General features: G+C 37.2%; 3 protein-coding genes across 3 annotated transcripts in view; 2 read left to right on the forward strand and 1 right to left on the reverse strand.

Annotated features, from left to right (window-relative positions):
* The window catches only part of LOC132861002 (testis-expressed protein 2-like), a 12,807-nt gene extending 12,148 nt beyond the window's left edge, over positions 1-659 (forward strand). Inside the window, exon 12 of the mRNA XM_060892329.1 lies at positions 238-659. Within this exon, the coding sequence (XP_060748312.1) occupies positions 238-336 (99 nt within the window). The 3' untranslated portion in view covers positions 337-659. The remainder of the gene's footprint in view (positions 1-237) is intronic.
* Positions 660-907: 248 nt separating this feature from the next.
* On the reverse strand, positions 908-7,913 carry LOC132861003 (large ribosomal subunit protein uL3-like). Its single transcript, XM_060892330.1, has 10 exons — positions 7,803-7,913; positions 6,395-6,587; positions 6,004-6,172; positions 5,755-5,890; positions 4,728-4,914; positions 3,853-4,013; positions 2,580-2,681; positions 2,326-2,421; positions 1,194-1,313; positions 908-1,026 (listed from the first exon to the last, which is right to left on the reverse strand). The coding sequence occupies exons 1-10, from the start codon at positions 7,803-7,805 to the stop codon at positions 970-972; spliced, it is 1,224 nt and encodes a 407-aa protein (XP_060748313.1). The 5' UTR covers positions 7,806-7,913; the 3' UTR covers positions 908-969.
* Positions 7,914-10,642: 2,729 nt separating this feature from the next.
* On the forward strand, positions 10,643-13,609 carry ndufb10 (NADH:ubiquinone oxidoreductase subunit B10). Its single transcript, XM_060892501.1, has 4 exons — positions 10,643-10,888; positions 11,136-11,274; positions 13,111-13,250; positions 13,454-13,609. The coding sequence occupies exons 1-4, from the start codon at positions 10,741-10,743 to the stop codon at positions 13,537-13,539; spliced, it is 513 nt and encodes a 170-aa protein (XP_060748484.1). The 5' UTR covers positions 10,643-10,740; the 3' UTR covers positions 13,540-13,609.
* Positions 13,610-13,787: the final 178 nt, after the last annotated feature.

The following is a 13,787-nucleotide window of genomic DNA, read 5'->3' on the forward strand; positions in this document are numbered from 1 at the left end:
GATCCTTCAGCCTCCTGTGACTTTCATTTACTCTAATGCAATAAAACTATATTCCAGAATTTCATATTACAGTGATACTGGATTTTTTTTTATATTAAATTCAATTCAAACTTAATTTAATTTGTTAAAAAAAATGTTTTTTAAAGAATTAAAAGCATTTAAATGAAATTAACTGTATATGAGTCTGTTTGCCATTGTACAGGTTTCTAACCTACATTATTTCTCGGTCGTATGCAGAAAATTATCGTAATGCCAAACATGGACGACCTGTACCTGCCTCTTATGTCTTCCGGGATGGACAATACCGACATGTCTCAGAATAAGACACATGCATGAAGGACAAGGAGGAAAAAAGTGATAATGTGCATATTGTAAAATGTGTGTGCCATTTGTACAATATTCCAGATACATAATCTGGCTGTTTGTGTGTGTGGAAAAATATGAGTCTTGTTACAAACAGAGGCCCCTGAATTTCTAAGTGAAACATAAACTAATGAGATGAAAAAATTGCTGATTGTAGTGTGCTGTAATGTGATTGTAGTGTGCTGTGTAGTAGTGTAGTGTAGTGTACTGTAGTGTGCTGATTTTTTTACAAAAATAGCATCTGATCATAAATTGTCAAAACAGTTATTTAGACGCCAAAGTAAAATAATAAGGAAAAGAATATCATTATCTGTGTCACACCTCTAACATCCTGTGATGTGTTTCCTTTAAGAGATTACACTAGCATTTGTTTTTTTCTATAGTGTAATATGACATATTTTATATTTACATTTCTTTATCATGTCTTTATAACATGATATAACATGATACAAGCAACAGGAAATGTGACCTGGGGAGCAGATTGATGTATTAAGTGTTTGAGACCTGCATGTGAAACTATATACAGAACATCAGGGCCATAAAATAACTTAAAGATTTGAATTTATTTTTAATTTATGCTTATTAGTAGAGGAAAGGCAGAGAATGTCACAGATTCTCCTCAGGCTCAGATGCTTTTTTCAGTAGGTGTTTCTTCTGAGGGCCCTGAAGAAGGAAGAGAAAAATGAGGATCATCACAGGGACCACAGTTGTTTTTTTATTCATCAAGATCACTTGTATGTTTAACTGTATGATAGAATTTATTTACATACACTTATTTACAGTTGCACAGAGGTTGTTAATCAATTGCATGGTTTAATGTTTTTAATTACCATGAAGGCAAACTTCTCCTGGGGTGTCTGGAAGCGTCCATGGCCAAATTTGGATGTGGTGTCGATAAATTTGAGGTCAATAGATTCCATGGATTTGCGTGTGGTTTGAACAAGCAGGGACTAAAACAGAGACGGGTGAATGTATTATCATGTATGGAAAAAAGCATGATGGGATGTGGATTACTTTCCAAAAACAGCATGTCTCAACGTGTTCTATTCCTCACAGATATTTGTGATATCTTTATCTCATACTTTTCTTCCATTCATTGTTAAGTTTAAAGTTGTGTAATGTCCAGAATGAGTCATTCACATATTCATTCACATAAACATTTTTTTTCTTTCTCTCATGAGCTTAATATGTTAAAAGGATGTGGTTGATCTACTGATGGGATGATTGCAAGTTCAAATCCCAGGACCACCAAGCTGCCGCCACTGGGCCCCTAAGCAAGGCCCTGAACCCTCAACTGCTCAGCTGTATAAATGTCACTTTAGATAATGGCCAAATGCTGTAAATGTAACTGTTGCAAAGCCCTGCTACTTAGGACTAAATAAATGCCTCTTCACTGTAAACAATGACATGGTTCTTAATAAGTTTCTATGGAGTGTCCACCAGTCTTCTTCTTCTTCTTTCGGCTTTTCCCTTCAGGGGTCGCCACAGCAAATCATCTCTCTCCACCTATCCCTATCTTCTGTATCCTCAACACTTGCACCCACTAGCTTCATATCCTCATTAATTACATCCATATTTGGAGTGTCCACCAGTACAGAACGGTAATGTGTTAGAAGGAATGTGTATATACATCGCATCTCTAACTACTGTTTGAGCCATTTTATATTAGAACAATAATGACTAATCTTTTAAATCGATCAGAACAGAGCATTCAAATGTTCTCTGGTATAAACATCAGCACAAAAATAGAATCCCCTCCGAAATTATTGGGACACTCAAAGCAATTCCATTGGTTTTTGCTACACAAAATATTTGGAAACATTTAGGGGACTTTCATAATTCATCATGAAATAACATTTCATAATTCATCAAGCAATAAACTCAGACATATTGTAAAATCTATAAGCAATACATTACACAATATTACATTTAGATTGTATATTTTGTATGAACAAATCATACCTTTCTGAGGGTAAGCATGCGTTTCTTAGTGCCAACCACACAGCCTTTCACCATCACAAAGTCATTGGTTACTTCTCCATAATGAGGAAAGCCTCCCTAATGAAAAGAGTCATGTTTTATTTGCATAAGACATTTAGAAAAGGCAAGTGACATGCATAACACATGTCTTGAAGAAATACGTAATGGAAACTACTAAAACAAAACATATTTTTTTTCTTTTAAAGTGAAAAATTCATGCCTTTTGCTCTCATTACCAGTGGGGTGATGTTCTTCTGAGTCGTGTCATAACTAGTGGAGGCATTGTTGCACACCACTTTGCCATCTTGGATATGAACCCCTTTTCCAATACGGTAAATCTGAAAAATAAATAAATAAATATTTTTAAAAAATTTCAAAAGAAACAAAGTAATACAAAACAAAACAAAACAATCAACTTGTTGATAACAAGTTGATAGTGGACTTCAGCACGAAGCAGGAGCGGTCATACCAACCGCTAAACATCAACGGGACCATAGTGGAGAGAGTGGACAGTTTCACATAGGACCTGTCTTGGTCCTGTCACATCAACACCCTGGTGAAGAAGGCCCAGCAGCGTCTGTACCATCTGAGACGCTTAAGGGACTTCAGACTACCCTCTCAGGTGCTAAAGACTTTCTACACCTGCACCATTGAGAGCGTTCTGATGGGTAGCATCACTTCCTGGTTCGGGAACAGCACCATGCAGGACAGGCAAGCCCTCCAGAGGGTGGTGCGATCAGCTGAACGTACCATCCACACCAAGCTCCCTGACCTGCAGGACAGCTACAGAACGCGGTGCCGGACCAGGGCCAGGAAGATTGTAAAGGATCTCATCTATCCCAACAATAGACTCTTTTCTTTGTTGTGTTCAGGGAAATGCTTCCGCTCCTTGAAAGCAAACACAGAGAGAATGAGGAGAAGCTTCTTCCCGCAGGCCATTTGGAGTTTAAACCAGGAAACACCCAGGATCTAGTACTGGGCCGCTCTGTCCATCTTCACTTTTTCTGCACAACCTTTTTTTTTGCACTATGACACTTTAACTCTGGACTTGCACAGCACAGTGCCACTTTATACACTTTATACACACCATACTGCACATGGACACTTTAAGGACAATCATTAAAACCATATGCATTTATGTATATACATATATTTATTTTACATATATTTTCATATTTTATATAGTTTTTGTATAGTTTATACTTTTTATTTATCCTATTTTTTTTTTATCCTATTTATCTACTATTTATTTATTTATAGGTTTTATTTTTATCCTTAATTCCATTCCTTTTTATGCTTAAATACCGGACGGACATAAAAAGCATTTCACTGCATGTCGTACTCTGTATGTATGTGTATGTGACAAATAAAATTTGATTAGATTTTTATCACTGAGGTGGAGGTGAATAAATGCTAATTCAATACATGATACAGAATGAACTTTCGGCTTCGGTTGATTCAGATTACATGTAAGTGTTTGTTCATTCAAAGATAATATAAAGAGAAAACCTTTTTGTTAAGCTCTGTGCGGTGGTGGTAGCCTTTCTGACCCGCACGGGCAATGGTGTACCCCACACGAGCTGGATGCCAGGCTCCAATGCATGCCACCTTTCTGAGACCTTTATGGGTTTTTCTGGGCAGCTTTTTTGTGTGCCAGCGACTCGTCACACCTGGAGGTAACAAAAGCAAAGCGCTTTTAATACTATAAACCAAAGGAGCTTAACAGCAGGACTGTATAGACTTACACACACTCCCCATATTTTATTAGATTTTTCCTGTGAAGCGTTCTTATGTGTTATGGTACAAGAATATATTATAATGATTTTAAACCAGAATGCTGCCATAATTATACTGTAGTAGTTAATGGTTACTGCATGTTAAAAACATTCCTTTTAATCTTGTTTATGAATAGAAATATGAGATCTGACAATGTAATGAAACCAAAAAACTGTTTTAAGAACCAACATTTCACACTTACAAAAATATTTCTACACTGTTTTGATACAGAAAAATAAAAGGTCTTGAAGATCATCTTTAAAGATTTGTTTGAAATATATCCATGCAGTTTTTCTCACCAAATAATACTTAATATTTAATGGCTGTACTTGGCAATAATGTAGAATTGTAAACATATGCTAGGTTTTACTAATATGTGACAGTGAATTTCATACATACAACACTGTGAAGTTTTAATTCTGGTGTGCCTTTATTTATTCATGTAAGCGCATGTATTTTATAGCAGAAAAATAAGCAGAATAATGTACTCTTCTTAGACTTCTCCAATCCCAAAGAAAACTCTAAAATAGAAGTTTGTGAGAATTTACAGCTCTCTCAGAGCTCTGTATCAGCTGAGGTGATGAGAAATGTCCCCTCATCCATCTTACCCTTTACACCATGGCCCTTGGTGACCCCGATCACATCAATCATTTCATTCTGGCAGAAGACTGAAGACACAGGCACGGACTGCTCCAGCTTCTCCCTTGCCCAGTCCACCTTCTCAGCTATCGTACCTCCGTTCAGCTGCACCTCCATGATGTGGCCCTTCTTCTGCCTCAGTGAAAGCATGCGCATCTGTATGAGAAAGGACAGAGAGACCTATTTATTGAATGCTAAGAATCAATCTGATTTTATGCAAACGTAATATACTAGAGTTAATCATTCTAAAATCTAGAATTAATATTGCATAATAAATATTAATGTGGGGTTTACGAACGCTATGAATAAAACTGTTTGTGTTTTCCCTGGTGTGTTTTTCCTTCACCATAACAAATATGATAGTTCCATTTGTCACCGTTTCAACAAAAAAATGTTTAATGAAATACTTCTACACAGCAGTGCATAGGCAGTGCATATCATGACTCATTTCTGCTTGATGCCTTATTTATTTTTAAACTGGCATTTGAAACCACTGCCTCATTGCTTACAGTGACATGGTGGGAACATTTATTACAAGCAGGGTAATGGGTTATTTATCCACCGAGTTTAATAAATACTCTGACTAAAATGTGGATTACACAGTCTGGAAAAAAGATCTATTTATTTTATTCACTATGAAATATGATATTGAAGCCAAAACAAGGCTATGAGATGAATCTTTTTATGACCTAAGAAACAAAAGTCTAGTACTGACCAAAATAATGTACTGAATAGACAGTAGAACTTTTTATTACTGTTATTACCGGGACTTTACTTCACCTACTGATGATGAACTTTCAATCAACACTTAAAATCCAAATTTATATTTATAATCTCAAAGTGAGGACCACTGGTCTATCAATTTATGGATGTTTAAGACAACATGTACAGCTACAAAAACCATGCTGTCTGCTGATTTCCTTTCCTTTCCTCTGGTTTAGTGCTTTAATTCAGTCTTCTGGCTCCCATTAGAGAAATGCTATTCATTTCAGATACCTGAGAATGAACAATAACCCTGATCACAGAGCAGTATTTCTTCATCAGGGCAAAATCCTTCTCCAGCTGCTTTTTGCCTGCTTCATCCTGCCATTTCTTGCTGTATTTGGTGAAGGCCTTTTTCTTGCTCTTATACCTGAACAAGGATCATTTTAATAAAGTTTTGCATGAATACTGTGGGATAAATAGGAAGAGGTCAATGTTCATCGTTTTAAACTGGTAAACTAGATATATACTGCAAGTGAGTACCAGTTTTTGTAGAATCGGCGCTTGCACTCATCACTAATGTGCTCAGCAAAGATGGTCTTGAAAGAACGCAGGCCCTTCACAGTGTTGATATATCCTACCACTCCCACCACAATCACTGGAGGAGTCTCAATAATAGTCACAGCCTCCACCTCTTCTCGCTTTGATATCTCTGTAGAACAGCAGAAGATTTTCACCTGTCTTTTTATCTTTACCTGTCAAACTAAACCATCCTTAATAAACTTTATACCATATCAAAACTAGCACTGTCATTTTTAATGGCAATATTTGAAGGTAATTCATGAATGATGCACAGCATTAGCAGAATTTCTCAGTGATTATGGAACTACAGTCTGATTCAGTTTGATTATATACATCACAGATAATTACTCACTCATGCCAGTGCGATGCATCTCCCTGAGTGTGTGGGTCATGCCAGCCTTGTAGCCCATGAAGGCTGTGAGATGGACAGGCTGTTTGGGATCGTCCTTAGGCCAACTGCGCACCCTTCCACGATGCCTCTTACTGCGCTTGTGGGGCAGGAAGCCCATGTGCCCGTGCCGAGGGGCTTGGAATTTACGGTGAGACTATGAGGATGGCACACATTCACAGATCACTTCAGAGTCAACTAACATTTTCTCGAGCATTTTCAACCCACTTCTCCTCTACTGTTTCTCTTTCTATTAAGCAGTATGTGCATCAGTCATTACCAATAAGTGAATCTTAGAATTACTACAGAACCATAGATCTATGTTCATTTATGTCAACCCGTCATAAACTCAGACCTTTTTTGTTGCTGTACTAACTCCTCTATTTCAGAATGTTAGTATGATTCTTTTTTTCATATAGACTTCATTTATAAGGATGGCTACCACATGTTTTAAATGTAAATGTTTTATTTCTTATAACAATTGTATAATCATTCACATACAGCTGTTACTTTGCACTGACCTTGGAAGTAAACAAAATTAAAGTCTTCCTTCTAAACTGAATAATTGCAAATATTAAAAATAATAAATAACAATAAGCAATGTACAATAGCAAAAGCCACATTAATCAATAATGGGTTATGTCTATTTTATTTATATGATTTAGCCATAGCTGAAACTTCAAAAGATTTCATTTACAGTAATAAAACCATTAACTAAGAAAAGAATTATTAAAATATAATTTAAATATATTAACAAACAGAGGAAGAAGAATTAGGAAGTTTAAGGTTTGTGTCTTTCTGGCTGCTTGAATATATTGTATACAATATCAACAGTTTTGTTCAAATGATTAAAATGAGCTATATAATAGCTGAAAGCTAGGCAATATTCAGCCCTGAGACTGTTCTGGAAATTTCACAATTTCAGGATCATCGCTTCTTTATAGAGGAATTACTGTGGACATGTTCACAATAGGCAGATATTAAGAAAAGAAGAATATGCCATTCAATGCTTTACAAATTCTGTCTGTTTTGTAGGAAATAAAATAAAATGAAGACAGAAACATCCCTTGTTCAGAAATTATAACTAGGTTAAACCTTAATAACAACAACAAACAGTTAAATAGATTATTTTTAATTAATATTACTAAAACACTTTAATATTTCTGTATACCTAACCCACATGCAAAACATGTAATGACAGCTTGTTGCCTCTTTGTGTGCTACCTAGAAAAAGAACCTCAAAGAATTAAGACACTATACAAAACTAAAAACCTAAGGGTAGTTGTCATCATATTGACACCATTACAAGCAACACAGCGCTGAATGCTGTTGTAAATCAATTTAAAGTTAGAAATAACAGGAGCTCACTGACCATGGCTGTCCTTGCAGTCCAAGCACAAGGTTGAAAGAGACAGAGCCAAGTGCTGCCCTAAGACTTACATTTGAGAGGACCCAAAGTTTGAGAACTCTAAATTGGTGGCTGGCTTAGATAGCACAGATTGATTTTCAACTAACCCTGGTGGTGCCAAGTGGCTCTGAAAACTTATGTAGACTGTTAAGACTGAGTCGAACACTGGTGAGACAAAATTTGTGGAGAGATGGTCCAGTTACTCTGTAATTCTTGATTCTATTGATAAGTTTGTAAAGAAATGCAGTATATGGCCAAAAGTATTTGGACACCTGATGGCAATTATTATGATAATTATAATAATTATTAACTGATGACTTGCTAATTTAAAATTACTAAGTACTTCTGAACTGTTATATATAGTTTGGGAATTTTGTGTCAAATGCTGTGGTGAGATTGAGTTAGATTGGTTTGACTGGCACTGATAAGCAGTTATCTACTATCAAGTAATTCAGAGACTTAACCTATTTAACTTGGTAAACAAATTGTTATATCTTGGTATTATTAAAATAGCTGTTAAAGAGAAATGTGTTCATGAGTTGTTGGTTCCTGCACTTTAATATAAAATTTGCTTATTTTATATTTATTTATAATTAAAATTATAATATATTAGAACTCAAGTCTCGTTTTGGAGCCCACTTTTGAGATGTGTTGCCTATATTGACTTCTCTCTGAATTACTGTTGCTTGTATTTGTATGTCTCTCGGTCTCAGGCATTGACTTTCCCAAACATGGCCTTTGTGTCAGCTGAGAATTAGCAAAAAATTATGTTTCTGTCGTATTTCCTTTTAACACACACTAAGCTTGATGAGATATAATTCCGTCTTCTAGAACACACATCTTAATCGCTGGCACAATGCAACGTTGAAACCAACTAGTTGAAGTAAGGCTTGGCCTTAAGAAAACAGATATGAAGGTTTTCTGACTTCCATTAACACATTGTCTTGGCTTGATCTTCACTATAGCTCTGATCTTGAACTTGAAAATAGTAGAGCAGCTGTTGGAGTTTGTTCATCTCTGTGGGCCTTCCCTAGCATTAGTTCTGTGATTAAATAACAAGCATAATATGTGTTCTAAGTATGTGATTACCAGGTACAAGTGATGTTTCTGGTCCGGCTTCTTCCAATCAAACCTGCAACATTTCTAATATATTCTCAGGGCTCTCAAGTTTTGAAGACAGACACAAGTGACAGCTCAAGCGTGAAGACAGGCAAGCGTGACCCCCCCCATTTGTGTGTGTGTGTGTGTGTGTGTGTGTGTGTGTGGGTGTGTGTGTGTGTCCGTGTGTGTGTGTTTGAGAGAGAGAGAGAGAGAGAGAGAGAGAGAGAGAGAGAGAGAGAGAGAGAGAGAGAGAGATTTTGACTGGTGTTGTTTATTGTAAGTGTTTGTTTCTCCTTTATCATTTGTAATGTTGCTCCCATTTAAAACAGTTCGGCCCAAGCCCAGCCATTTTTAGGGTCATGATTGAGGACAATGTCCCATCTAGAGACAAGCTGTTTCTTGTTGAGGTTTTGTTCAAACCGACCATCGAAAATACCCTCTCTAATGAATATGTTTTTTCATTGGTTGTTGCGTTAAATCTTACCCATATACAATAGTGCTATTTTCTTATTGGCTATTGTGTAGCCTCTTGTTTTGACTGGCTGATAAGTGTCAGGCTCGACTAAGAACTCCAGGGGAGACGTGCTTGATTCCTACCCGATTCCATAGAGACAGTGGTGCGGACTGATACATTTTGGGCGCTGCGGCATATTAAATATATGATAAATAGTCAAAAGAGACAGTGTCACTGAAGAAGAAACAGGAGTCAGAGCTAGAGGTAGCCGAGCTGAAGATGTTGAGGTTCTCTTTGGGAGTGACAAGATTGGACAGAATTAGGAACGAGTACATCAGAGGGACAGCCCATGTTGGACGTTTGGGGGACAAAGTTAGGGAGGCGAGATTAAGATGGTTTGGACATGTTCAGAGGAGGGAGAGTGAGTATATTGGTAGGAGAATGTTGGACATGGAGCTGCCAGGCAGGAGGCAAAGAGGAAGGCCAAAGAGGAGGTATATGGATGTAATTAATGAGGATATGAAGATAGTGGGGGCAAGTGTTGAGGATGCAGGAGATAGAGATAGGTGGAGAGAGATGATTCGCTGTGGCGACCCCTGAAGGGAAAAGCCGAAAGAAGAAGTCAAAAGGTTTTTCTGCGTGAGAAATACGATGTGTGGCGGGAGAGCGTGAGAAAAGACCGAAATGCGTGACTGTCACTCTCAATTGCGTGATACTTGACAGCCCTGTATTCTTATAAGAATGTTTTTCTTAGTATGTTAATGAAAACAGATTATGACGACACTGCGTCAATGTTGTCCGTAGAACACTGTGGAGTAAAATGTAGAACCCAAAGGTGGAACAAATTTCACAGATTTTAAACCATTTTAATGGAAAGCTATGCTTTAAGGTGCCTTGATGCCCAATGACGCCTGAGATTGGCACAGGCTCACCGTGACCCGAGAATAGTTCGGATAAGCGGTAGAAAATGAATGAATGTATGTATGCTTTAAGGTCGTTATCATTTTGATAAACATCGACATCTAGTGGTAGAGAAATAACCAAACACCGTGTCACCCTTGACCTTATACATTTGACCTCTTTATAGCGTAATAAATTGTTTCTTTTTTATTTTTAGTTTTTGGTTTGTTTGTTAAATTATGTTAACCCTCCAGATACGATCTATTTTTTAACTGATTAATAACGCGACTATTTCTTTTATATTTCCTGTACCGAATTATTACTCCTCATCTGTCCTTTCCTCCATGTTGGTACGAGCGCGCATGCGCACTGTAGAAAATAGGAGAGGGTTTGAGGTCGAATAGAAGAGGTTTTAAAATCAAATTTCCTTCAGTGTCAGAACTAAAAATGCCGGATGATTATGATAAGGACGCGTACCCCGAACCCCCACGTCGGACTCCGGTGGTTGATAAACAGACTATTATTCCAAACCCGGTTTTAATCGCATCGAAGATTTTCTATTACTCTGTGGATCTGCCTGTGACCACATTCAGGAGTGAGTTTGTTTATGCTCAAGCAATTTAAACATCTCTGTCGTCCCTGTAGATATTTATTTTAACGATCCGGGTTTTAAAAGTTATGTTTTAAGCCTTATTTCTATTTTCATAGGTTTGTTTACTTAATAAACAGCACCGGCCTCAGTTGCAGCCTGATGCTAGCAACTTAGCATGACTTTAGCATCAGCTGCAGCTGCTAACTAACGTGTTTGTTTGTTTGTTTGTTTGTTTGTTTATTTAATGTAGATGCTCTTGAAAGCCTCCAGCCCAAAAACAAACTCCAGTTCTACCACCAGAAGTTTCGCCGTGTGCCAGAGTTGACCGAGTGCCAAGAAGGCGATTATGTTTGCTATTATGAAGCAGATATGCAGTGGAGAAGAGATCAGTAAGTCATGACTGAAGCAGGGCTGCACGTTTTCCTCTGGTCATGAGGACAAGGATATACGGTGCATTGCTAAAGTATTCACACCCACTTTGAGTTTTCCTCATATTCTCTTTGTAGAGTTGCAACCTGGAGCTGAAATGGATCTAATTGTGATCGTGTCATGTTTAGAAAGAGGAAATGATCAGTAGTATGTGTAGCATCACTATGTAGTATGTGTGATTATTTAGGAATAGTACTGTAAATAATGAAAAGGGGGAAAAAAAAACAATAATGAAAAGTGGGGGGCAAACAAACCCACAATGAATGCTATGGAGGAGAGTAGACAGAGAAACATAACAGAATCTGTCCACAGGACAGCAGTCAGGTCTGTGCTGAACTCAGAGGTTATGATGACCCATTAGTTCCTCAGGAGCTCTCGGTTGCACTATTATAAACTATTGTAGAAAGGACATTATTTACATTTACACTATTTACTATAGAGTGTCACCCAAATGAGGATGAGGTTCCCTTCTGAGTCTGGTTCCTCTCAAGGTTTCTTCCTCATATCATCTCAGGGAGGTTTTCCTTGCCTCCGTCACCTCCGGCTTGCTCGTAAGGGATAGGGATAGATGTATAGTATTTTTATAGTATAGTAGTTAATATTCTTTAAATTAATGTTAAACTTTAATTGTATATATTCATTTATTTTTTTATCCTTATTTTTCTTCTTCTTCTTCTTCTTCTTCTTCTTCTTCTTCTTCTTCTTCTTCTTCTTCTTCTTATTATTATTATTATTATTATTATATATTTATTTCTTTTTTTCTCTCTTCTGTCCATACTTCTGTAAAGCTGCTTTGAGACAATGGGAAATTGTTAAAAGTGTTATAGAAATACATTGAATTTAATTGAAATTGAATTGACATGCACAGTTCAGACACTCCTCAAATCTCGGCTTTAATGAAATTTGGGGTTCTGGCATCTGTCAGATTTTCGAGCTACTGATTAGACCAAAATGTAGTTTCTGTGCTATGTTTGGCAGAAAAAATGTCACTGCTCATTACCCTGAGAACCCTGTCATGGCACTGAAGCATGGTGCTGACAGCTTCATGATGTTGGGATGTTTTTCATCAGCAGTTATTGGGACAATATTCAAGGTTCAGTCTTTGCATGAGGGAGGAGTAGTTTTGTAACTAGGTAAAAACGTTCTCTTCCGTTACCTGACAGGTTCCTATGTTTCAGTATTCACAAAAACACTACATACTTTAACTGCAAAGTATAAGTACTTAGACAAATTGGGATGCCACGCAGGAGGGAAAGTTCACCTTCCAGCCAAATGACCATAAGTATAATGCCACATTTACACTGAAGTGATTTATTGATTATGTAAAGAAATGTGAGTCTGTTTGAGAATGTGGCAAAACATGAAAATTTGGATGCAGGCTGAGCTAGACCAAGACCCAACTAGGTGTATACTTATGCAACCAATACATGCTTGCTATTGTGTAATTTACATTTTTTCACAAGAAAATGTGTTTTGTATATACAAATGTTGGGCAAATCAAATGGTAAAAAACACCAGTTAAGTTAATTTCAGCTCCAGGTTGTAACATTACAAAATGTGGAAAAGGTCAAGGGGCGTGAGAACCTATGCAAGCTGCTGTACCGTAGTTTGATGATTTCTTTTCTCTCACACACCAGATTCAGCATTTTACTTAGTCACCAGGTGGATCTGAGCAAAGAAATAATCAAACTGTGCTCTCAAGGACCAAACATGAGCACCAAAAACCACTGCATTCTCCATTACTTCCTGACCTTACTCTGCAACAATACTTATTCATATGATGTATTGATTTATAGCAAGGTGGACCAGGAGATTGTGAAAATCATTGAGCAGCGTGCCCGTGCCTGTCAGCAGCGTGAGGGGCCCAGCTACAAGCAGAACTGTGCTAAGGTCCTGCAGCAGTTTAATGAGGTCTCCAGGGCTTACCAGTCACGCTGTGAGTACAGTCTTAGCTTTATCATTCTTATTCAGATTTTCTCTTCTACTAAAGGACATGAATGGATATTAAACATGCCACCCTATGCACAATTTTTATAAAGTCTCTTGCTAGCTGTCATACTTGTACTGGTACATCAGCTAGGAACTTAAGTAAAAGAAACTAAAGGTATATTGCTTAAAAGATGATTTTTTTTGTTTCAGATGGTGATCTTGGTGCATATGCCAGTGCAAGAAAATGCTTAATGAAGCAGAAAGAGAGGATGCTAGAACAAGCACAGAAAGCATAAACTCTTATTTCTGTTGTGCTTCTCCACTTTATGTATAAATGTGTAAAATAAATACATTTACTGAAAAAAATTTGTAGTCATTTAAAACAGAGTTTTCACAAAGTGCTGAAATTATCACAATGTCTTGTTGCTTGACAACTGCAAAGCTTTACTGTGCAAAGACAACTACTGCCATTCTCACAGACACATGGCTAATCCTGTTATTTGTGTACTCTTTTCTGATAAACTTGGTTCTTTGTCAAACAAAA

Source organism: Tachysurus vachellii, chromosome 18 (genome assembly GCF_030014155.1).
Source record: "Tachysurus vachellii isolate PV-2020 chromosome 18, HZAU_Pvac_v1, whole genome shotgun sequence".
Taxonomy (NCBI): Eukaryota; Metazoa; Chordata; class Actinopteri; order Siluriformes; family Bagridae; genus Tachysurus; species Tachysurus vachellii.

What these genes read in the sequence shown, in the direction of transcription:
- LOC132861003 (XM_060892330.1), bottom strand. An exon ending in GGGTTATTGTTCATTCTCAG is followed by an intron (nt 4,915 to 5,754) that starts GTATCTGAAATG and finishes TTTCTCATACAG; the next exon opens with ATGCGCATGCTTTCACTGAG. An exon ending in CAAGGGCCATGGTGTAAAGG is followed by an intron (nt 4,014 to 4,727) that starts GTAAGATGGATG and finishes TGTTACCTCCAG; the next exon opens with GTGTGACGAGTCGCTGGCAC.
- ndufb10 (XM_060892501.1), top strand. Translation starts at nt 10,741, where the DNA reads ATGCCGGATGATTATGATAAGGACGCGTACCCCGAACCCCCACGTCGG. An exon ending in ATGCAGTGGAGAAGAGATCA is followed by an intron (nt 11,275 to 13,110) that starts GTAAGTCATGAC and finishes ATTGATTTATAG; the next exon opens with CAAGGTGGACCAGGAGATTG. An exon ending in CAGGGCTTACCAGTCACGCT is followed by an intron (nt 13,251 to 13,453) that starts GTGAGTACAGTC and finishes TTTTTGTTTCAG; the next exon opens with ATGGTGATCTTGGTGCATAT.